Here is a 24,116-nt window from a genome sequence, read left to right as displayed (position 1 = left end):
CAGGGACTGTTTTCATTTTGTATCTTAAGCACCCAGAACTGTGTTTGACACATTCTTATTGTTCAGTCATGTCAGTATTCTTCATGACCCCATTTGACATTTCCTTGGTAAAAATGCTGGAGTGGTTTGCTATTCCTTCTCCAGCTCATTCTACAGATGAGGAAACTGAAGCAAATGGGGTGAAGTGACTTGCCCAGGATCACAAAGTTAGCAAGTGTCTGAGGCCAGATTTGAACTCAAGAAGATGAGTCTTTCAGATCTCAGGCCCAATGCTTTATCCACTCTGCCATCTAGCTGCCCCTATCTGACACACAGCAGACACTTAATAAAAATTTTTTTGATTGATTGATTGTCCAAGTTCACACAGCTAGTAGTAGCAAAGAAAGAATTGGGAATCAGGTCTTTTGACTCCAAATCCCATATAGTCACTTAGCTAGGAAGTGTCAGAAGCTAGTAATTGGTGGTCATTGCAAATCTTCTTCTTCACTGAAGAGAAAACTAAGACTCAGGGAAACAAAATAACTTGTTCACAAATCCATAGTTAGGAAGTGTCACAGATCGGGCTCGCACTCACGTCCACGCTGCCATGCCACTGCTGCCGCCTGCCATTCACACTCCCCATTGCACTGCCAGTTCCTTCCTTGGAACTGTGCGGACTGATGAGAGCTTACTACATCTAGCTGGTGCCAGCCACGTCAGCCACCATGACATCTCCCTCCCACCATTTTTCCTCTTCTCTCCCCTCTTCATACCTCTTGCTCTGGGAACAGTGATCAAAACAATACAACCATTATTTCTGGAAGGGTCCCATTCACCTTTCCTGAAGCTTCACCATTATATGGCCACTACTCCCCTGCATGCATCATCTCCCCCATTAGGACATAAGGGGATTGTCTCTCCCTTGTATTTGTATCCCTAGTGCTTAGCACTAGGTATATAGCATAGTATATAATTAGCACTTAATAAATGCTTTTTCATTCATTCTGATTCTAAGACTTTTTAAAAATCACGTCACAGTTCTAGAACCATTATTTGGGATCTTCTAATTGCAGAGAGATTTCCTACTGACCTAATTTCAAAGGATGGGTGGAAAATGGAGAGGCTGAGGTATGGGCATGTTCCTAGAATCCTGTAGACTTCATTAGACCCAGGAAGATGTTTCAGAAAGGTTTCTTCATTGAAATTGGATCTACACCACTCTGTCTCAGTCTTACCCCTGGAGGTGACAACTTACATCAGATAGCTCCAACACGACACGTGAAAAGATTCTGGTTGGCATGACCAGGGGAAACTCTGAAGTAAATGAAACCTATTTGAGGCAGAAGCATGCTCCCACACCCCCAGCTAAGTCCCCAGCTAGCCTCTCTAATCTCCCTCCCATTTGCATCTCCCCAAAGTCAGCTGCCTCTCCTGTGTCCATTTCTTGCTTTCAGCTGCACATCAACTAATCCCTGCTGGAGAGAAGATAAAAAGGTATATGAAAAGCCATAAAGTTCTAAGGCCAAAGTTAGCAAACTATACTGGCAGCCTGTTTTTGTTGGCTTTTGAGCTAAGAATGGAGTTTACATTTTAAAATACAATAAAACTCTATTTAAAAACAGAAACACCGCTCTTAGCTCAAGGGTCATATAAAAATAGGCCACTGGCTAGATTTGGCCCACAGGATGTAGTTTTCTGACCCTTGTTCTACCTAAATATGAATTACAATTATCATAATAATCATCATTAATATTTTATTAGGAGGATTAAGAAACTAAAGGCAAGGTAGGTTAAGTGACTTGTCCACTGTCACACAGCAAGTTGGCCACAGGGCCAGAACTCAGGTCTCTGGCTCATGGTCTGACTCATTTAGCAATACCCCAATATCAGCGAAGGAAAAAGTAAATGAAACCATGGCAGAATTCTGCTGAAAGGTTGCCAATCCCTGATTTTAGTCTGGGTTCTGTCTTTGTGAATTAGGCAGATTATTAACCTCACAGAGGCTGTTTCCACCTCTGTAAAACAAGGAAGTTGGACCAGGGGAGTTCTAGGTTCCCTTCTGGCTCTTCGATCTCTGATTCTAGGAATTGTTTCTGGTCTTTAGTTACGAGTCCAGAACTAAGCTGGGCTCCATCAATAGGTTGAATCCCTGAGGACTGACTCTAGCCCTGTGGATCTCCCTCAGACCAGGGAGTGGAGCTGATTTCCTGCTCTCTGGGGCACATAACATCAACCTAAATTCTTGGGCAATGTTTGCCAATGTCTTTATTTCCTGAGTGGGTTCCTTAGTGAATTGCAGATATCTGTGGCTTAACTTAATGTCCCAATCCAGGCAGATGTGGCCATCTCTTCTTTCCCCATCCACCCTTATTCTCCACATCTTCAAGCCAAAGGATCTCAGGGGAGAGGCTACCGACAGTGTTAATCCTGCAAGGAGCTCCAGTGATAATATTGCTAATGGTATTAATAGTGATGAATTCCATTTACATAGAACTTTAAATGTTGTGAAGTAGTTTGCATATGTGATTTCATTTGAGCCTTGTAACAACCCTGTGAGATAGGTACTAGAGATGGTATTATACTCATTTTACAGATGAGGAAGCTAAGCCTCTAACTTGTCTTAGGTCACACAGTAATGACAGAAGCCAGGTCTTCCTGGCTCCAAGTTCTGCACTCTACCCATTAGGCTACTCTGCTTCTCACACTGCCAGTGGTTACTGACAAAGCTGGTATGGAGAGAAGAGGAAAGTTCCCTCCTGCTCCCCCTCTCCCCAATCCTCCATCAACGTAAGCCGGTACCTGACATTCCAACATTGTACTTTCATCCCTTCAGCTTAAGACAGGTGTTCTTGACCCCTTTTGTGTCATGGACACCTTTGACAGTTTGGTGAAGCCTATGTAGCCCTTTCCAGAATCATGTGTTTAAACAATTGACTGAAAAACTAAATTTCAATTAGAGGTTAGTGAAAATAAAGATAATAATTATTTTTCCCATCCAAATTCATGGGCTCCCCGAAATCTATCCACAGACCCCCTGACTTTAAAGATCCTTGGCTTAAGGCTTTGTCCCCTGTTAATTTTCATCTCCCTGGGAAGAGTCCCAAAAGAAGTGATCAGCTACTGAAGCCTCAGGAAATGAATTTCTTTTCCTAACAGAGGAGTTTAGGAGGGGTAATGGGAGAGGAACAAAAACTCAGAGAGTGAGGGAGAGTGGGGAGGAAGAAAAAGAGGGGACAAATCACAGGTGAGGGGGAAGAGAAGGGAGTTCAGGGGAAGCTGGGCCATTCATGACAAACTTTGCCCATGTCCTTGGCTGAGGTGTGAGCTGAGATCTCAGAGAATCTGGACTGGAAGGGACCTTGGGGCCATCTTGTGTAAACTTTAGCTGACCAAGAATCTCGTCTCTAGGTATATTTGGTGCCAGGGATGCAGACAAAGGCATGGTCCCTGAGCCCAAACAGAAGCCATTAAGTGTAGTCAGGCCAGTGCCTATTTGGCAGGAAGCAACGGATAGTGTCACCCCCAAAGGGTGGGTTGGGGCCTCTGTCCTGTGCTGCCTTTAATGTACTCTAGGCCACTGAGCCCTTTGTGAAATCATCATAGCATTATAGTATTTCAAGATGGAGAGACTTGAACGATCTTTTAGCTCAAACCTCTAATTTTACAGATGAGGAAACTGAGGCCCAGAGAGGTAAGGTGACTTGCCTGGTAAAAGGCAAAACCTGGATTCCATCCCAGGACCTCTAACTCCAAATCTAGTGCTCTTTCCACCAAAACGTGATGCCCAATCACCTTATGATCTGAGGTATTGTTAATGTAGCATGTTTTTAACTTCCTCTTCCTTAGAGTTCTCTGTGTCTGAAGACCGTGCTAAGTGTTCTAGGAAGACAGACCATCGGACCCCTGCTGGAGAGATTCTCCTCCCTTCTCCCCTTCCCCGCACTAATCCTTAGGGAAGCTCCTGGGGATTCATCTCCTGGGACAAGGACAGAAAGCTTTGAAGAGTTAGGACTTGGGTCCCGACCTCTGTTTCCAGTACAGGTTGACTGAAATCTGGCCCCCTGCTATGGCCACTGAAGTTATTCTAAAGATAGGGTGTACCAGGCTCCCCGCATAAAGGAGCACTTGGGACTCAGCTATCCAGACCATGCTGTCCAGCTTCAACAAGGTCCCATCCAGGTGCCTGGGAACATTTAAAAGGGCACAGCCAAAGCTAGATCTGTAACATTACAATGCTTCATGGCTGTGAGGCTACTTTAGGCAGACCCCTCTTACCAACAGGCACCTGTTAAGGTCTACGCATGTCAGTCTGGAACCCCACCCCAGCCATGTAAATTCACATCAGGCAGCTAGGTGGCAAAATGGATAGAATACCAGACTTGGAGTCAGGGAGACCTGAGTTCCAGTCCTGCCTAGATATTAGCTGTGGGACCCATGGCAAGTCACTGACTGTCTCATCCTCAGTTTCCTCACTTGTAAAATGGGGATAATAATAGTGCCTACTTTCCAGGGTTGTGAGGATCAAACGAAATAATATATGTAAGGCATCTGGAAATGGGCCACACAGCTCACTAGCACTAGCCTCAACTCAAAGAAGGATTTGGCAAAGTTTATCATTCCAGCCCACCTTCCCTAAGCCTTTTGCCCCTAGTGATGGCAGGAACCATTTCCTTTTCCATCCCTTCCTCCCTCTCCCTCCCCATCCCCATAGTCACATTCTTCTTCTCCTCCCCCTAACCAAGCTTTGCTTTTAGGAAACATAATCATAATGAGATGTTGATGGTTGATCATGTTTTAGTGTGTAACTCCTTGTAGGGAAATATGTTAATAAGAGGAAAAGCCTTATGCTAAAGGAATGAGGATCTAATGTTAAAATTTCAGGCACTATCTTAAGAGGATTTAGGGGAGGAAGGGCACCTTCCTTAGTTCAGTTACAAGCTTGTAAGTGAACACATATTGTAGCCATCTATGAGGGCACTGCTCTTTCTTTCTCTTTGCCTCTGTTTCTTTGTCTCTCTGTCTCTGTCTGTCTCTCTCTCCATCTCTGTCTCTGTCTCTGACACAAGTCCCTTTTGACCTCAGGTTGTGGAATGAGGGCAGATAGAGAAGGAAGAGTTGGTCCCATCAAACTTGATTAGGCCACATACCTGCAACTTTTTGGGAAATCAAGGCCTTGGCAAACATGTTGCCCCACAGCTGAGGATGACACCATATGCCCTGGAAACTCAGAAATCAGGGACTGGTATTAAGAATGGCAAAGATTTGTAGTTCCAGAGACAGCCCCAGGGACCTCTCCTAGATCACCCTTTGCCCAGCTTCTCCCTCAGGCTAAGGCACATGTCTTAGAGTCATGGTTCAATGCCAGTTTAATGTAGGCCAGAGCTGGGCAGTTTTTCAAGGCGACCTTTTCAAGGTTTCCTTAATCACACCAAATTAAGAGATGAGACCTGTGTCCTGGTTCTGAGACCAATTTGCTGTGTGATCTTTGGTGAGTTCCTTAACCTTTCAGAGTCTTAATTTCCTCATTTCCTTAATAATAGCTTACATTTACACAGTACTTGGCTTTCTTTTCTTTTTATAAAATTAGATTTTTTTTCATTAAAAATCTATTTTGTCTCTCTTCTATCCCCGATTTAAGAAAACAAATACCTTGAACCAAATATACATAGTCAAACAAAAAATATTTCTGCATTGGCTGTGCATCCAGAACATATTTGTCTCATTTTGCAACCTGAGTCCATCACCTCTCTGTTAGGACGTAGGTAGCACGTTTCATCATGGATCCTGGAGAATCAAGATGAGTCATGGTATTGATCAGAATTTTTAAGGCTTTCACAGTTGTCTCTATAAAGTGCTTGACTGTTTCAACGTGCTTTATATGCATTATAGTGATTCCTATTGCTATTGTCAAGTTCGAAAATAAATTAAACTCAGAAGTGGAAGAATAAGGTATCTTTAATCAAGATAACAAGGTAGCAGACCTGTCACCCTGGGGGATGTACCACCAGGAGACCTACAGGAGGAGAAAAAGGGGAGGGGAATCATATTAGGTAGTGAAGTCTGGTCATGAGATGCCAGTTACACTTGGCAATCCAAGCAAGGAAAACCGCTTCATTCTGCCTGTTTTGCCATTCATGCCATGATCCTAAAGGAAGAGGGTGTGAACCCCAATTTATTTATTCTAAGAAAGAGACAAATGAAATTAGGGTACATGTGTCCACGGTTTAATTTCTCTTGACCTGACTTAACAAGCATTGCATGGGAATTCAGTCCAAAATCGGGCCTCCCTAAGGGGGCCAGTTCAAAACTGGCCCAGTTTGGGATTTGGAGGTACAGCCTTATATGCTTTTCAAAGAGTAGGTGTTCCCAGGGGGTGCCAATCAACTGTGACTGGTCGACACACTAGAAGGTGAGTCATATCAAAATAAGGTTTTGAGTATGTGCCTTAGATCACTCAGTCTACAGGGGCCAATATTGCCCACCATCAAAGGAAGTACCACCCTCAGTCTTGGGAGTCTGTCTCCACCCAAACTTGAGTAGGATAGAATCAATTCAGGCTTGGGTTGGAGTCTGACCAAGACAAGAAGATTCAATGCAATCTCATTATCAGAGATGTCCTTCTGAACAACTTTGGTCAGAAGGCTGGCAGGGTAGAACTCTGAGTCTCTAAGATGCAGATTACCAAGAGAAGTCATTTTTCACATTCCCCCATCTGATTCTAATGAGAGGTGTAGCCTTCTCGATGAATCACTAACTGATATGGTCAACATTTCATTAAGGAGTTTTGGGGGCTTCTAACAATATGGGAGAAGGGAGGGAGAAATTGATCAACGCATTGAAAAATCAAAAGGGGCAGTCCCCTTAGTAAGTACAAATACAGAGACCCAAAGGTAAAAAAGGTAACAATAAGTAGTCCATTTAAGGCATCTCATACAGCTGTCTGGTTTCGGGACATCATCTGATGAAGTTTTCTAGTCTGAGTGCTGTTCAAGCAGTGTCCAACAGACTCTCTTCTTGTAGAGATTCTTTTTCTTGTGTCCACTCTCCTACAAGATTGATCTTAACGCAATTTTAAATTGTCTTGCCAATAACCAGGTCAAATAATGAAAGTTAAACCAACCCTTGTGCCTCTATTATTATAAGATCAAAATTGGAACCTTGGCCAATTGTTATGTTTAAGAAACTCAAATTAGAAAAGAAGTAACAGAAAAATTAGAACTCAGTTAAATACATTGAGTAATCAATTTAAAAACAGTACATGTCAAGTAATAAAACAATTCCAAGTTCTGGTCATGTACAAATAAATAATCCTTAATTAAAGTAGATGCTTCTTTCAAGGCATTTACAAGACAGACCACAAGTCATTCTTATTTTAACATTAACTAATTGTAACAAACTGAGACAGGTAAGCCCTTGACCTGATTATCCCCACACCATTATGAGGAATTAAAGGACCCTAATTTATACAGGGATATACTAGTAACAGATGTCAAGGCTAAATACTTAATTGTAAAATTCTAAGCTAAATAGCTCAATCTTATACTTGCATCTTACTTTAATAGCCTCAGATATTCCAGCATCAATCTATCATTTAATAGATTTAATATTGTGCATACAAAACTTTTGATTATAGAAATTTGCGGTAAAAGAATAGGAATATAACTAAAGTAAGGCAACACTGTTTCCCTTCCAAGCAGACATTATGTAATGGCCAACTGCATTGAGCCAGGCTTAAAGTCTTTGAGGTGTCAGAGTGGGGAAATTGAGTCAGGAGAATCCTACCTCAACTCATGTAGATTAGTCGTTCTTCTGACTTTCCCATGAGAGCACCTTCTGCGGTTTATAGATACAGCTCATAGACACCCCTCCCCCCCACAACAGGATTACTAGCATCATGGGTCAATGGCTCACCTTGATATAATAACCATGCCTGGAATTAGACTCAGAATTACAGTCCATTAACAGTCCCATAAGGTCTTGAATAGCAAGTTCCATAATTAGATTTTCAGATGTGACTATAATCTCACATTGGTTAGGGAACATCTTTAAAGTGAGCCTTAAGTAGTTTACATGCATTCCTACACATGTTCTAATTCCTGATTAAATAACAGCCCTGAGTAAAATCAAATTTCCATTAACATCTTAAGTTGCTACTCTAACAGATTTGCATCTGTGCTTCTCAAGCTTATTTATCCTTCTCTAACCATAATTAATCTGAAAGACTGAGACACTTCAGGAATTGAATCTTATACATGTGAGAAGTTCAAACACTAATTTTAACCCTTGTTAGGCCATGGAATGAAGTTGGATCAAAACAGCAAGATCCTTCCCACTTACAGCTCATCACAGTAATTGCTTTAGTATTAATACCTCTGATGCTGCTCTCATTAAGCTGCTGCCTCTGACTCTGTTTCTCAGAAAGCACTCATTAAGGCCAGTCCAAGGACACAACAAACCTAGGAAATTCAAACCTAGGAAAACAAACTCAAAATTCACAGTAGGTTTGGACATAATTGTCATCAATATCAAATTATTACTGAAACAAATTAGCTTGCAGATGGAAATTTAGTAGGCCTTCTAAAACTCATACAAAAGATTTTACAAAACATTTCTTTATAAAAGTATTTCCCTTTCTTAAAAAACAGCTTACAATGTATCCTGTTACTATAACAAACTAAATAAATTACAAGGAAATTTTACAAGGTCCTTTTTTGCACAATTAACAAGTTTCCTTTCACAAAAATACTTTTACAAATACTTGATTTAAACAATAACTTCAAATATCTCAGTTCACAATCTTAAATTTCATAAATGAGAACCAAATAATTTTAGCTGAAACTTACTTTTAAATATAGACAAAACTTGGAAGTTTATGATTTTTTAAATTATAGTACTTCAAAATGGTCAGATAGAATGACCTAACAGCTTCCTAACTCATTCATTTTTTTTGACAGTACATTTCTTAATCTAACAACGTCTAGATTATAAAAGAAATTGCTTTTCTAACAACATAGGTGATATAATTGTTTACCAAATTGCACAATTTAGGAATGTAACAATACCCTACACATTACAACGTATTTAAAACTTGAAACAACCCATTATCACTTTAGGTAAATGCATTTCTAAATCACCTTGCACATAGAATCATTCATCTTATCATTAATATATTGAAACTACAACCTAAAACCACCTTATTATATATTTTCTTAATAGCCAAGATTTCAAATGAAAAATCTGCTCTCATAGTAAATATCATTATTATTATTACTTAATTATAACCAAATTTACTTCATTAAATGTTAACAGTTTTCAAAAAGATTTTATCTCATCGCTTTCATTTTAAAAGGCCTAATTCATATGCAACAAAATCTAGATTAAAAATTGAGAAATACAGTAATAACACAAATAATAAACTTCAGATGGCATCAATTGCATTTTCAGATTATCACATACAGAAATGATTGATCTTATTACTTTTGGTATTTTAAAACTACTTCAAAGTTATCAAGTATGAAACAATTACATTAAATTAGAGAGATAATAACGTTGTCTAGCATATGCCAGTCATTTTATAATCATGTGATCCTCATAACATCCCTGGGAAGTGGGTTCCACTATTATGTCCTTACAGAACAGTAAACTGAGGTAAACTCTTGGGGTCATACAATTAAAAAATTTCTTAATGCCAAATAACAATATCTTTTTGCTTAGGAAGAGCACTCACAGATGCTGTTTTTATTCCTTCAGGACAGATTTTGACTTAAATCAAATCAAATCTGGATTTATAAGTGCTAATGATAGACATTTAAAATTATTTTTTAAAAAGTTCTATACTCTTGACCCTTTGAAAGGAAATATTATCCATAAATTCATACACTCCCTTAGAAAAACATGTGGTGACAATTCCAAGCTCTGAGTAACTTTTTTTTTTCTCTTCACTTCCTTAAGAGGGCTGAAAAGTCTCCCTTTGAGGTTTATCTGATAAAAACTACCCTAAGCATTCTATCCTCTTGGGAGTTTCAGGCTGATGCATGTAAGTTTTACAAACAGTTTAAAATCACCTGTAATCCAAGTTAGCTAAAGGGTTTGGCCCAGGCAAAGGAAAACCATCTGAAACTGGTACAAAGGCACCCAGAACAACTATCCAAGGATGTGGGTGCTTAAAGCACATGGCCTTGCTGTGGGCCACCCCAGTCCCATGTATTCTCAGACCATTTTTTTTCCTACCCATCATATTTTTGCTCAAAACTTTATTCCTCTTTCCTAAACTTTTTTTTTTTTTGCTTAGGCAGTTGGGGTTAAGTGACTTGCCCAGGGTCATACAGCTAGTAAGTGTCAAGTGTTTGGTCTGAAACCAGATTTGAACTCCGGTCCTCCTGACTTCAGGGCCGGCGCTCTATCCACTGTGCCACCTTGCTGCCCCTTTCCTAATCTTTCAAACCCATTACTCAGATTACCTCCACTTTACATTCCAAACTAAAAAAATTATACTCACCCCACTTTTTGTCCTGCTTCTCTTCACCTTGTTATAATCTGGAGGAAGTTAATGTCTAATAAGTTACAAATCAAGAGAGTTGTATTTCTTCCATACCCTTTACAAACAGCTTTTATAATGTTAATGCTTAAAAGAAAGAAAAACCCTTATTTTTGCAGTTTTAAACACATTGCCATGATATTAGATCTTATCAGTCTAAAAGCTGCTTGTTCATTGATTCCACCTTCCACTACTTTTGGGAGAGTCTCTCCCTGCTTTTTGATTCCATTACTCATTATCTAACTTTATTCTGGTATCTCAACTTAGTCAGTGTTGGGACCTCCCCACCCCCCAAAAGAAGAGTCTTAATCTCCCACTAAAAACCTAAAGTGGGAGTTATTTCCCCACCGTTCTAATTACAGACCTTAGAAGTTCCTTAGAAGTTTTTTATGGTTGCATTTTAAATCTTTCATTGCAAACATGAAATATTTTACAAACACACACAGAGACAGAAACAGATTGACAAGACAAAATGTGCATGAATCTAATTTTCTTGTTGGAGTTTGTTTTTAATTAGACTGGTCAATATTCAAAGTTATCACATGCCAATTTACTCTGACTGACCTCTAGCCAATTACAGAGGATATCCATCAGAGGAGATCCCCCTTTTTTTTTGAGGTCCCTAACCCCAGAGCCACTTGGAGAAAAAAGAAAATAAACTGCAACCTAAAAATGGGAGGTCCTATAGATAAGGAGCAGGGATTTTGGGAATAAGACTTACCCACCCTGCAGGGCTGGGACTTCAGGAAAAAAGTCCTGTGAGTGCTGAGCCCCAGCACTGTTGGAGTGAAAGTATGTCCCCAAAATCCAAGTCCAAATCTGAGTCGTGTCACCATTAATGTGAACCCCAATTTATTTATTCTAAGAAAGAGACAAACGAAATTGGAGTGCATGTATCCACTGTTTAATTTCTCTCAAGCTGACTTGACATGCATTGCATGGGAGTTCAGTCTAAAACTGGGCCCTCCTAAGGAGGCCAGTTCAGAATTGGCTTGGTTTAGGATTTGGGGGTACAACCTTATATGTCCTTCAAAGAGTGCCAAGGGGTGCCAATCAGCCATGATTGGCTGACACATTAGGAGGTGGGTCATATCAAAATGAAGTCTTGAGTATGTGCCTAGGATCACACAGTCCACAGGGACCAATATCATCCATCATCAAAGGAAATACCACCCCCAGTCTTGGGATCTCTCTCCACCCAAACCTGAGTAGGATAAAATCAATTCAGGCCTGGGTTAGAGTTTGACCCAGATAAGAAGATTCAATGCAATCTCATTATCAGAGATGTCCTTCTGAACAACTTTGGACAGAAGGCTGTCAGGGTGGAACTTTGAGTCTCCAAGATGTAGATTACCAAGAGAAATCATTTTTCACAAGGGTAAGGACATCAGAAGCTACTTTGGAAGCTGGTATGGCTCAAGCTGGCTTTGTTTACAAGGAAAGGTCCCAGGGTGGGGGCTTAGGGTGTGCCTCAACTTAACCTAATTGAAAATGTCTTAAAAGTAGGCATATTAGGATGTTACCTGAATTCTGACATTACTAGGATCATTAAGAGGGATATTAACTTTTTTTCCTGTTAGTATATTAACAATTTTTCTGTCACTATAAAATTGTAGGGTTTACAAAGCTCTTTACTCACCACAATCCCATGAGGTTGGCAGGATAAGTATTGTAGACCAAGCTCTGAGGCCCACTGGCATGGGAATCTCTCCTCATTGGTGGAGGCCAATGCCCTGAGCATTGGGAGCATTGGGAGCATTGGGAGAAGCAGCGTGGAGTTGTTAGAATTTTTCCAATCTCTAGCATGGAGGAAAACAGATGTGTGGAATTCCAACCTTTCTTCAGAGCCGTGAAGGTAGGAAGACTCTAGAAGAAGTCCAACTTTGATCACAAACTTATTTTCAGCTTGCTACACTAGAGACTTTAGGAATTTTTCCCCTTGGGTGAGATCTGAGATTTTCTTGGCTGAGTTGAGTTACCTTGCTCCCAATGGAAGAGCTCCTTCAATCTGATTGTCTGGTATATATTTTCATCTGTATACTTTCTCTGATTTCTGTTTTGCTGTTGATTTGGATAAATGAGTTTCACTGATATTTGCTATGTGTTTGGTATTTGGAGGGAATAGAGTCAAGCCTTGGATATAAAGCTTGGTGTCCTCCTTTCTCCATTAAGGAACAGTAATTAGGAATTTAGCTTGAATCTAAATATTACATTCCCTAGACTAACAATATTTAAGGGACCAGATAGGTAGAATTCTAGTCCAGTACTCCCACTCTCTGGCCCCAATCACCCACTTTCCTTCCTGGCAGGAATCAAACTCTCCCTTGGAGAAGAGTGAAGAAAGGAGAAGAGAGGTCTATTCTTGCCTCCCTGAAAGCCACACAAGACATCCCCTTGCTACATGTTGGAACTTTGTCGTTAGGAACATAATTTCTGGTTATTTATTTTTGCAAGAAATTGTGGGTTTTGGCTATTTTTTCCCCTAAAAACCTTGAATGTTTTTTGTTTTTTTTTTTTTTGTTACCTTCCAGACTTCTTCAGTATTTTTCTGAATGGGGCTACTTGAGTACACTTTTTAAATGAAATCACTGCATGCTTTTATTGCTAAAAGCTCCAGCCTTCCATTCAACAAGGTCCATTGTTTTTGATTTGTTTACACTTTTGCTAGCCTGGACTGGCTTTGGGACTTGGGTTAATATTATCCCCATTTTACAGGTAAGTAACTAAAGACCTGAGAGCTTAAGAGACTTGCTCAGTGTCACTCAGCCAGCATGTGTCAGAGTGGGAGTTCAGACTCAAGTCTTCTGATTCTATATCTGCTGTCCTTTTCAAATAACTATCTCATTGAATCTTTTTTTAATTAAATTTTCTCCCTCTTTTTCACCCCTTCCCTCAACTGAGATAGAAAGAAAAAAAAACAAAACTCCTATTACAAACATGTACAGTTCAGCAAAACAAATTCCTGCATTGGTAATGTCCCCCCCCCCAATATGTCTCAATCTGCACTCCAAGTCCATACCTCTCTAATATTATATTTCAAATTTTCTACTCCTTTACAGTGGTGGCTACAAAATCTTATGTGATTCTGACTCTAGCTCCTCAGTGCTTGAATTGCTTGTACCCTCTTTTGTTTTAACTGGAAGCTCTGAATTTTGGCTATAATGTTCCTGGGAGTTTAATTTTGGGATTTCTTTCAGGAGGGGATTGGTGGATTCTTGTTATATCCACTTTTTGGTTCTAAGAGATCTTGGTAATCCCCTTATAAGATTTGTTGAAATATGTTGTCTAGGCTCTTTTTTTTGGGTCTTGGTACTCAGGTAGTCCAATGATTCCTAAACTTTTCTTCTTAGTCTGCTTTCTAGGTCCATTGTTTTTGCTATGACGTACATTGGGTTTCCTTTCTTTCTTTTCTTTTCTTTCTTTTTTTTTGGGGGGGTCTTTGTTTTAGTATTTCCTCTCTAATCTGAGGGAGTTGGTTTTAAATGATTTTAAAGTTCCCTTCCAGCTCTAAATCCTAACATCCTGTGATCTTAAGTCTAAATCATCTTCTACATGACAGTTCTTTAAATCTCTGAAGATAGCTACCATGTCTCCCGCTGTCTTCTCATTTCCAGGCTGACCATTCCAAGATCCTTCAACTAATCCTTATACAGTATTATCTCTATTCCCTCTGTCCATGTTTACTCACTTCTGGAATGCTTCAATTTGGCCATGATCTTTTAAAAATGTGGTGCCCAAAACTGAACCCAATATGCTGGGTTTTTAATCTGACTAGGACAGAGGAAAATAGAGCTATTATCTCCCTTGTATTGAGCATTATGCCAACACATTGAAAGCCTGGAACCCAGAATAAGTCTCAGATGAGGTATGTAGTGTAAGTCTGAAGAGCCAAGCAAAGGAAAGGTAGACGAGTAGGGAAAGTGTGGGGCTAAGGAAGACAACCAAGTCCTGCAAAAATTTCCCCTAGGCTGGATCTAGTTCTGAAACACTGAGGCATCTCATGCGCCATGTTGGGCTGTTCTGGAGTAAGCTGAGCACCTCAACTTTTTTATGGTTTTTGTTTTTTAATTAAGGCAACAGGGCAAGTCTTACATCAAATGAGGACACTATCTGAAAATAAGGGCATTCAGCTTTGCCCCTGTCTGAAGAAGCCTGAAGGATGCCAGGCATATACTTTCATTGACCTCCAAACCTGCCTCAACTTATCTCTCCAGTCTTATTACTTCCCTTCACAAACTGTATGGTCTAGTAAGAGTGGTGTTCTTATTGTGCCTCATACATGGCACACAATCTCCTGTCTCTGTGTCTTTGTATTGTGTCCCTCGTGCTTAGAAAGTCCTCTTTCCTCAACCCTATCACCTAGAATCCCTAGTTTTCCTTTAAGGACCAGCTCAAGAACCATCTTCCTCATCAGTGGTGTCAAATTCAAATAGAAAGGGATCCCTGTGGGTCACATATTGACTTAGAAAACCACAGATTAAGATTATCTATATTGCATTATATTTTCACTTATTTTGTTAAACATTTCCCAGTTACACTCTAATCGGTTCAGACTGAACTCAGGAATATTTTTTGGCCATTTGTTGCTGGCTGGCTTTCAGTTTACACTCTATCACATGAAGCCTTTCCTGATCCCTCCAGTTGTCAGTGACTTCCCCTCAAATAATCTTGCATCAATTCTGTATATACCTACATATGTATAGGTTGTGACTCCTGGCTAGACTGTAAGCCTCTAGAGGACAGGGGTTGTTTTATTTTTAACTTTGTTTTTCCAGCACCTAGCACAGTACCTAACACATAGAAGATACTTCATAATGCTTATTGATTGATCAATTTCATCTCAACCCATCCCTTGGAATGAGGCTAGTAGGAAATCTCTCTGTAGTCAAAGGGGTCAGAACCAATAGGCCTGAGAAAGGCAAATGTGGTTTGATAGAAAGATCATCAGCCTTAGTATGAGAAAACCCCAGTTTAAGTTCCTGCTCTGCCCACTTAGTGGCTATGTAATCTTGGGTAAGTCACTTTACTGCTATGAGCCTGATTTTCATAAGGTGAGAGACTTGCACTGAATTTGACAACTCATTGCAATAAATAGGATTTCAAAAGTTCCTTCCCAGCTCTGCAATTTGGGAATTCTGGTCCCTTCCTTATGCCACCATTCTAAGGCTAGCAAAGGAGACAGGTAGTGGGGTTGAGAGATTGGAGGTGAACCATGAGAGATTCATGAAAGCTAAGCTAAAGGAGGAGAGGGCCTACAATGTTAAATCCTGCAGAGGGGTGCAGAAGTGGTAAAGGAGGTGAGTACACAGATTTCTTTACCTCACTGGCTCTTGTTTGTACCCAACACACAGGCTTCTTGCCCAAGTTCATTTTCCTTTGGGGCACCTCTTGACCAATTCTACCTACTTCATACATTGGCCAATGGAAGTCTATTGCAAAAAAAAAAAGAGAAGTCACCAATTTTGGGAAGAGGCCCGGGCAGAGTTGACTCTCCTTGTGTAAGACAAGGGCTGGGGCAGGCTTATAAATAGGGATCTCCGCTACGCCATAGAGGACCTACCTTGGACCTAAATGGAGGAAGAATGGTGAGTACTTGGAGGGTCCTGCTGCTGCTGGGCCTGGCTACAGCAGTCACAGCTTTACCTAGAAGAAGGCTGACCTACAAGGATGCTTCAGTCCTGGCTGCAAGGAGGTTTAACAAGAACTTAAATGAAGGAGCAAAGTATCGCGTTCTGGTGTCCAGTCTTCCAACTCCAGTGAGTACACAGGGGATTCCTTGGGGGTGTGTATGTGGCTGGAGTTGGGGACCAGGGGAGACCACAAGGAGATGTGAGACTATTGGGCAGTAGATTAAATGGAAAATGCTGAACTTTGATCTGGGTTCCTGACCTGACTCTGAAATTGAATTGTGTGGCTTTCTACAAATATCTGTGGTATCTAAGGCGCAGCTAGATGGTGCGTTGGATAGAGTGCTGGGCCTGGAGTCGGAAAGATTCATCTTCCTGAGTTCAAATCTGGCCTCAGACATTTACTAGCTGTGTGACCCTGGGCAAGTCACTTAACCCTGTTTGCCTCAGTTTTCTCATCTGTAAAATGAGCTAGAAAAGGAAATGGCAAACCACTTCAGTATCTTTGCCAAGAAAACCCCAAACGGGGTCAAGAAGAGTCAGACGTGATTGAAATGAGTGAACAACAATAAAAAGGTATCTAAGACTTGTTGAACAGCTTGGGGTTGGGTAGTTCTGTTCAGGGGCCAACGAGGCCAGCTCTGCCTGCCATATCTGCAGAGGGACAGTGTGGCAGAGTGGAAAGAGCCCTGGAGTTAGGGGTCAAAGAGCCTGATTCTCAGCTCTCTTATTTATGCCCTGAGGGACCTTGAACAAGTCCTGTAACTTTTCTAGACTTTACCTCCCTCAGCTGTAAAATGAGGGAGTTGGATTAAAACAAGTGTTCTTCACCTTTGTGTGGACCAGGCTGGTGAAGCCTATGGACCCCTTCTCAAAACCATATTTTTAAATAATGGAAGGAAACGCTAAATTTCAGTTAGATATTAAATAAAACAAAGATGTAATTTTTTTCTATCCAAGTTCATAGACCCCTTTGGAAATCTGGGGACCAAGGTTAAGGACCTTTGGGCTGGGTGTTTTCTAAAGTGTTCCATGATTCACCTCCAGGACTTAGAACAGGGACAAGCCTTGACCACACTGTCTCAGTCTCTCTTCCTCCTGTCTCGTCTTCATCCTATCTTCCCATACCCAGGCACACCCGGCTCCAGTTCTCATCCAACTCCACCAAGAAGGGGCAATGACACGGCCTTTCCACTTTCCAAACCACCAATCTGCCTACTTCCTAAATGTCCCGTAGAATACTGATATGCAATCACTCCCTTCCCTAACTACTCCCAAAATGATGAGAGTTGTAGCAGGGACATTCCAGTACCCAAAAGACAGATCTGCGGTCCTCTTTAGGAGAAACAATGAGGTGATAGCATGTTGTACTTGGCCCCAGAAAGACTTGGGTTAGAATCCTGCTTCATACTATCTGTGTGACTCTAGGCAAATTCCTTAACCTCTCTGGTCCTCAGTTCACTCACCTGTAAAATGAGAGGGTTGGACCCGGATGGTCTATAAGGTCCTCTCCAGTTCTAAATCTATTACAATAATAGCTAGCAGGTATACAGCAGCGCCATAGGGTTTTGCAAAGTGCTTTACATATGCTAACACCTTTGATCCTCCCAAGAACTCTCGGAGGTAGGTAGGTGCTATTATTATTCCTCTTCTATAGATGAGGCACAGAGAGGTTAAATTCCTTGCTCAGGGTCACACTGCTGGGGGGGGGGGAGTGTCTCTAGCAGTCTTTGTTGTTGAGTCATGACCTCATTGGGGGTTTTCTTGACAAAGACACAGGAGTGGTTTGCCATTTCCTTCTCCAGTTCATTTTACAGATGAGGAAACTGAGGCAAACAGGGTTAAGTGACTTGCCCAGGGTCACATGACTCGTAAGTGTCTGAGGCTACATTTGAACTCAGAAAGATGAGTCTTCCTGACTCCAGGCCCGGCACTGTATGCACTGTGGCACCACCTAGCTGCTCTATGAACTCAAGTCTTCCTGACTCTAAGTCCTAGTGTACCACTTCCTAACATCCTGAGACACTGACCCTCAGCAAATACTTCACCTGTTTATATTGCTTAGGGTTTTATTGCTTAATACTTCAAAGGTTTGTGATTTCACGGGTGGGGGTACCCACCTTACTTCTGCGGCTTCCTCCAGTCCCCCTTCCCATGTAAACTCTAACTCCTCCATGTTTCTTGAGCTACCATGGCTGAAAAAAATTCCTCCTCTTGCGGTCACTTTTCTGGTGATGAGCTTCCTGTCTTCAGCTGGGCTGGTCTTCTTTTCACAGACACAAGCTCTCCCACTGGGTCTGAAATCTTTCCAGGCAGAACTTGTGCTTTGATAGTACAGCTTTGAGGAAGGCAGGGTCACCCTCAGGCCATGATGGGGCATGAAAACAGAACCTTGGCATATGAGATCCTTGTTGACCTTGAGTTTTTACCCTGATGTTTTAGGACTCACTTCTGGAGCTGCCACTGACATTCAGAATAAAGGAAACGGAGTGTCCTTCATCAGGGCAGCAGAACCCAGAAACCTGTGCCTTCAAAGAGAATGGAGTAAGTAGCATTTGGTTTTGGAGGCAGCCCTTTGGCACTCTCTGCACATCCCCAGGATGGGGTCTTGGTGCAGAAACTCACCCTGTCTCACTTCATTATGGAAGACCTAAGCTGTAGCCCTCCCCACCACTGCATCACTGTGTTTCTTTCTAGCAATAATAACTACCAATCTTGGCATTTGAACAACCCATAACTTCTCTTTTTCTTTTTCTTCTTCTTCTTTTTTTTTGGAGTTATTTTTTAAAATTAATTTATTTCGAATTATCAATTCTCTTTTTCTTTGAAAAAAGTTTTACTGATGCTTTTTTGTTTCTTACACCAGTTTCCTGATAGATACCACTCTCAATAGAACCCTTTCTCATAACAACAAAAACAGTAACAAAACCAACTGCTAGGATCTATCAGTATATGCTACATTTGATGTCCATGCTCCTCTGTTTCTCATCTCTATTGAGACTATGGTATCATCTATCCTATGCAACAGAACAATAGACTAATCTTCCTGAGAGGATGACAAGTGGCATATTTTTCAAATCCTCAAACATGTTTTTTCTCTCTCCTGATCAGTTGGAGAAGAACTGTACAGCGAAGTTCACCAGGCTGACTCCTTTAGGGCTGAGTTCCGTCGAATGCCAGGATGTCGGCAATAACAACAATTTGGGTAAGCTTTCCCAATATGGCTTGCCAAGTGAGAAGGCAGGTTTGTTGCAGAAATGCAACCTGGGATTGGGGATCTCCAGGCTCCTCTCTGCTTTTTCCCAAACTTGCCCAAGCCATGAGTCTAACATGAGAATCCCCTAGATGTCAGCATTAAAAAACCTCATTGGAAAACCCGCATCTCAGGAGGAAGGAAGCCTTGCCCCACCCAAACCCAACAAACTGAGAGATGTAAATCTGGGTTTCCCAAAAAAAGAAAACTATGGATGAGTTATTTAATTCAGAAGATTTTTAAATATTCCGATCAAAGGCCTCATTGGATTTGGTTACTCAAGGAAAATGGACTATCTAAAGCTGATCAAGTTTGTGGTCAGTGTGAATTGCCCAAACTTAGCCAGTTTTTTCACCTTTATGGCAGGCTATCTATAGCTGCTACCCTGTCTCTTCCTTTTTGACTGTCTGCTGGAGTCACATGACTCCATCTCCACCACTTACCAATTGGGTGACTTTGAATTATTTCTTTGTGTCTCAGTTATCCCATCAGTCGAAAAAGGGGGAAGGGTGGACTGGATAATTTCTAAGGTTACCTCCATTCTAACATTCTGCGATCGTAAGCTGAAATCTGTTTCTGTGTAATGTAATAAAGAGACTCAGGTTTGGGAATCAGGAAATGTGTTCTATTCTTATACTGGCCACTGAATGTAGGTTATGGGGCTACTCACTAAAATCCTATGAGTTATCGATGTATGGGTTCTCTCTGCCATGACTGTATGTACATTTGGATAGCACTTTGGAGATTACAAAACATTTTGCCATATCTTATCCTATTTGGTTCTTGCAGGTATGTGAGTATTATTAATTCAATCTTTTTACTATCTTCTGTGAACACAGGGCATTGTGGAAAGCTTTAGACTCCACCTTGCTTCCCTAAGACTCACATTATTAACTTTTATTTTATATTATTATATTATATTTTAGTTTATATTATGTTTCATATTATTATTTTATATTTTTTCTCTTAAGAAAGTTCACGTTAAAAGATCTTCATCCAATGGAATCATTGACACCAGATCCCTTCCACCCAAAATTAGACAGATATATGACCAGGCCAGATATAACACAATACTTGGAATCTTGAGGAACTTCTAAGGAAAAGAACTAGAAAAGAACCAGTGAAATGGAGAAGCTTTGGTTGATATAAAAGCTGCACCTTTATCCCTCTCCCTCCCTGCTTTGGTTGGAAAATCCTCCCTCCCTGCTTTGGTTGGAAATAAATAAAAGTTGCAATAAAAACTCTTCAGGGTTATCAATTTTCACTTGGGAATCTGTGTTTGGTTTCTGTGTTTTGTTTTTGGAATCTCTGTTTCCTCTAACCCTGGCACAGATCTAGAACTAATTTCTTTTTTAAATAATTTAATTTAATTTAAAATCTCAATGAACAAGCAATTATTTTCTTTCCTTTCTACCTTTCCTCATCCTCATTAGAGAAAAAAGAAGATATCCCTTTGCAACAAATATGAATATAGTCAAACAAAATGAATTCCCACACAGGCCATATTCAAAAATGTGTCTCATTCCACATCTGAATCTATCATCCCCAGTGATAAGAAAGTTAGGAAGAAGGAAGGGCTTAGGGGTATAGATAATGAGTTCAGTTTGGGATGTGCTGCTTTGGAGATGTCTGCCCAGTTTGAGATGCCCAGTCAGATGCATTCAAAGTTGTTTGCCTTTATAATGACTTTTTTATTGTATTAATTGTACTCCTGGTTCTGCTCCCTTACTCTGCATCACAGAAGATGGCAGGTGTTATGGATTCAGTTTTTCAGGGGGAATGGCAAGTAAAAAGATGCAGAGAGGATAATATCTCTTGTCCAAGGGATTACAGTGTTCCGAAGGCCAAGTTCAATATGATGGTTTAGGGGAGGTTGCTGAAACTCAAGAAATGCTAGGGGTACCCAGAGAGCATGAAGGCCCACATGGCTAGACCTACCCATAGGCAGAACAGATGGTTGCCTACATGGTGGGTTGGGAGGAGGGCACACTGCCAGCCCTCTTGTGCCAAAATATCTGTGACCTTTCCTTAGTTCCTGAAATCCCCACCACTGGAATCGGGCCTCTGGGTTGGGGCAAAATAGACCGAAACTTTCAAATAAAATGCATATATGTTAAACATTAGGTCAATTGCACTCAATGAACTTGAGTAAATTATTTTCTAATACTCAACCCAAGGAGCCTGACCCAGGTGGAGTGTATTTGAGGGGAGAACCTCAAACATATGCCTTAGGGCATATGTAGCTATGAGAAGCAACAGCTCTGCCTAAATCTTAGGGACTGGGGATGACTAGAGGAAGGGGTAGGGGTGTGTGTGCGTGTTGTGTGTGTATGTGTATGTGTGATCATATTGTCAAGACAGACCCTTAGGGCCCCGCCTGATGCTTTCTCTGATTCTCACTCTCACAGGCTGAGGTGTTTCCTATCTTATGCCTGGGCTCTGCCATCTATGAACCGAAATGCCTCCCCCCTCCCCTAGAAGACAAACGAAGAGCCAGATCAATGGTGCCTCAAAGAGGGACTGGCAAGGACAACCCCTTTAAAGTATTCTCCCTAGGTATGGTAGAAGAGGGATGTCAATCAATCAATCAATCAATAAACATTTAGCACCTGCTATGTGCCAGGCACAGTGCTAAGTGCTGGTGATACAAAAAGAGGCTACAGGGGCAGCTAGGTAGCGCAGTGGATAGAGCACCAGCCCTGGAGTCAGGAGGACCTGAGTTCAAATCCGGTCTCAGACCAAACACTTGACATTTACTAGCTGTGTGACCCTGGGCAAGTCACTTAACCCCAAATGCCACAAAAAAAAATCCCAACAAACAAACAAAAAAAGAGGTTACAGACAGTTCCTGCCCTCAGGGAGCTTACATTCTAATGGGGGAAGACATCTATCTATATATATATATATACACATACACAAAGCAAGTTACATACAAGATGTAAAGGAAATAATTAACAGAAGAAGGCACTAGAATTAAGAGAGGATAGAGAAGGCTCCCAGTAAAAGATGGGTTGTTAGCTGTGACTTAAAGCAAGTCAGGGTTATCAGTAGGTAGAGCAAAGGAGGGAGAACATTTCAGCAATGTGGGACAGTCAGAGAAAACATGTCCTGGGACACAGTCCAATTTCTCCTTCAGATGAAATGGCCTCACACTGTGGTGGGAAGAATTTAGGTCAGACTCATTCAGCCTGGTTCCAGAGAACAGAACCAGGAGCAGAGAGGGAAGGGAGAGAATGCTCAGGGGAGTAGATTCCAGCAAGAAGAAATGAAGGACTGTGCAAAAAATGGAATGAGTTGCCTCAGATGGCAGCGGCTTGCCCCTCCCTGGAGGTCTTTAAGCAGAGGTCAGATGATCACTTCTCAAGGACATTCTAGTGGAGTTTCCTGTTCCAGGATGGATGGGTTGGACAGGGTGATCTCTGAGGTTCCTCCTAACTCTGAGATGTTATGGTTCAGCCAAGACCAGAGTTGGAGCTAGAACATTTGGCTATCCTTTCATGTCAGAGGTTGAATGGTAAAGCTCCAAGCCAAGACTATATACGGGGCCTGAGCTTGACAAAGTATTCATGGGATTTGCTGCAATTAATTTCCTTCAGGCATATGTGTATTTTTATCTCAGGTCCACCTTCTGGTCTCTCCTAAAGTAGCTGCAGTTGGACAGTTTCCCTTGCCAATAATGGAATAACTCTGTGATGGGTTATGTGTCTAAGCACTGGATGGATTTCAGGTACTGGGACCCATTCTTGCTTTCAGCTGCCTGTCATCTAGTCTCTTCTAAACTGATGAAGAAACCAAAGCCCAGAAATTTAAATGATTTGATCAAGATCACACAGCGAGTTGGACTAAGAGCTTCAAATCCAAGTCTTCTGACTCCTGATCTGTTACACTGACCAATGCACCATAGTGGAGAAAGGGTGTGAATAAGAGATGATCTTGCAAGTCATCCCTGAAAGGGGGGCAATACTTGGTCATGTTAATGAACTCCTTCTAATAATTAATCATGACTCCATGTCTATGATGGTGTCTAGCCAGAGGGAGAAGCTATCCAGAGGTAGATCAAGGTAGGTCCTTCAAGGTCTTCTCTGGAACTGTAGGACTTCCCCATTTCAGAGCCCACTTCCCCTCCACCTTGCTCTGGAAGCACAGATGATCACCTTTAGCCTTGGGGTAATATGTTTGCCAATGCATGGATTTCCTGAGTGGGTCCTCTGGCAAGTTGCAGGTATCTATGTTCTAACTCAATGTCCCAATCTAGGTTGATGTTGCCACCTCTTCCTTCTCCATCAACCCTCATTCCCTTCCATAGCATCAAAAGGGAGAGGCTAACAGAGCTTACTAATCAGAGAGATTCTTGGGTTCCCTTCGCCCGTAAAACCACAGCATTGTTTCTTCTAACAAAAACACAGGAGAAAAGTCCTTGGAAGAAAGCTGGGGGTGGGAGGGAGAGAAGTAGGGATGATAACCAGCCTACCAGGGCCTTTGTTTTTCTGCTGCTTCACCTTCTTCTAGCTCTCTTCTTCCTTTGCTTCTTTGTTTGTTTGTGGACCCTGAGAGCCGCCACTGTTCTGCAAGGACCTTGCCTGCTGGTCCTCAGCTGGCCTGTTTTTGTAGGCCCTGGGGACCAAGCACAGCTTAGGACCAACCCCAGCCCAGCTGGTGTCTCCTATCCTCTGTCCAAAAATTTCAGAAAAGAATCGGGAGGTGAACTTTTATAGCTAGA

General features: G+C 41.4%; 2 protein-coding genes across 2 annotated transcripts in view; one reads left to right on the top strand and one right to left on the bottom strand.

The window, feature by feature from the left end:
- LOC114028004 (cathelicidin-3-like) overlaps positions 1-24,116 on the bottom strand; it is a 60,170-nt gene that overhangs the window by 14,149 nt on the left and 21,905 nt on the right. The window contains exons 2-3 of the mRNA XM_027842165.1: positions 12,156-12,382; positions 10,478-10,515 (exon numbers count right to left, since the gene is read on the bottom strand). The gene's annotated coding sequence lies outside the window, so the exon portion shown is untranslated. The remainder of the gene's footprint in view (positions 1-10,477; positions 10,516-12,155; positions 12,383-24,116) is intronic.
- Positions 16,037-20,660, top strand: LOC114028010 (neutrophilic granule protein-like). The gene is made up of 4 exons (XM_027842183.1): positions 16,037-16,272; positions 18,586-18,687; positions 19,255-19,348; positions 20,372-20,660. The coding sequence occupies exons 1-4, from the start codon at positions 16,099-16,101 to the stop codon at positions 20,491-20,493; spliced, it is 492 nt and encodes a 163-aa protein (XP_027697984.1). The 5' UTR covers positions 16,037-16,098; the 3' UTR covers positions 20,494-20,660.

Source organism: Vombatus ursinus, unplaced genomic scaffold (genome assembly GCF_900497805.2).
Source record: "Vombatus ursinus unplaced genomic scaffold, bare-nosed wombat genome assembly UNPS02014867.1, whole genome shotgun sequence".
NCBI classification, from domain to species: Eukaryota; Metazoa; Chordata; class Mammalia; order Diprotodontia; family Vombatidae; genus Vombatus; species Vombatus ursinus.
Note: the sequence above shows the minus strand (reverse complement) of the source record. Positions and strands in the feature narration are given on the sequence as shown.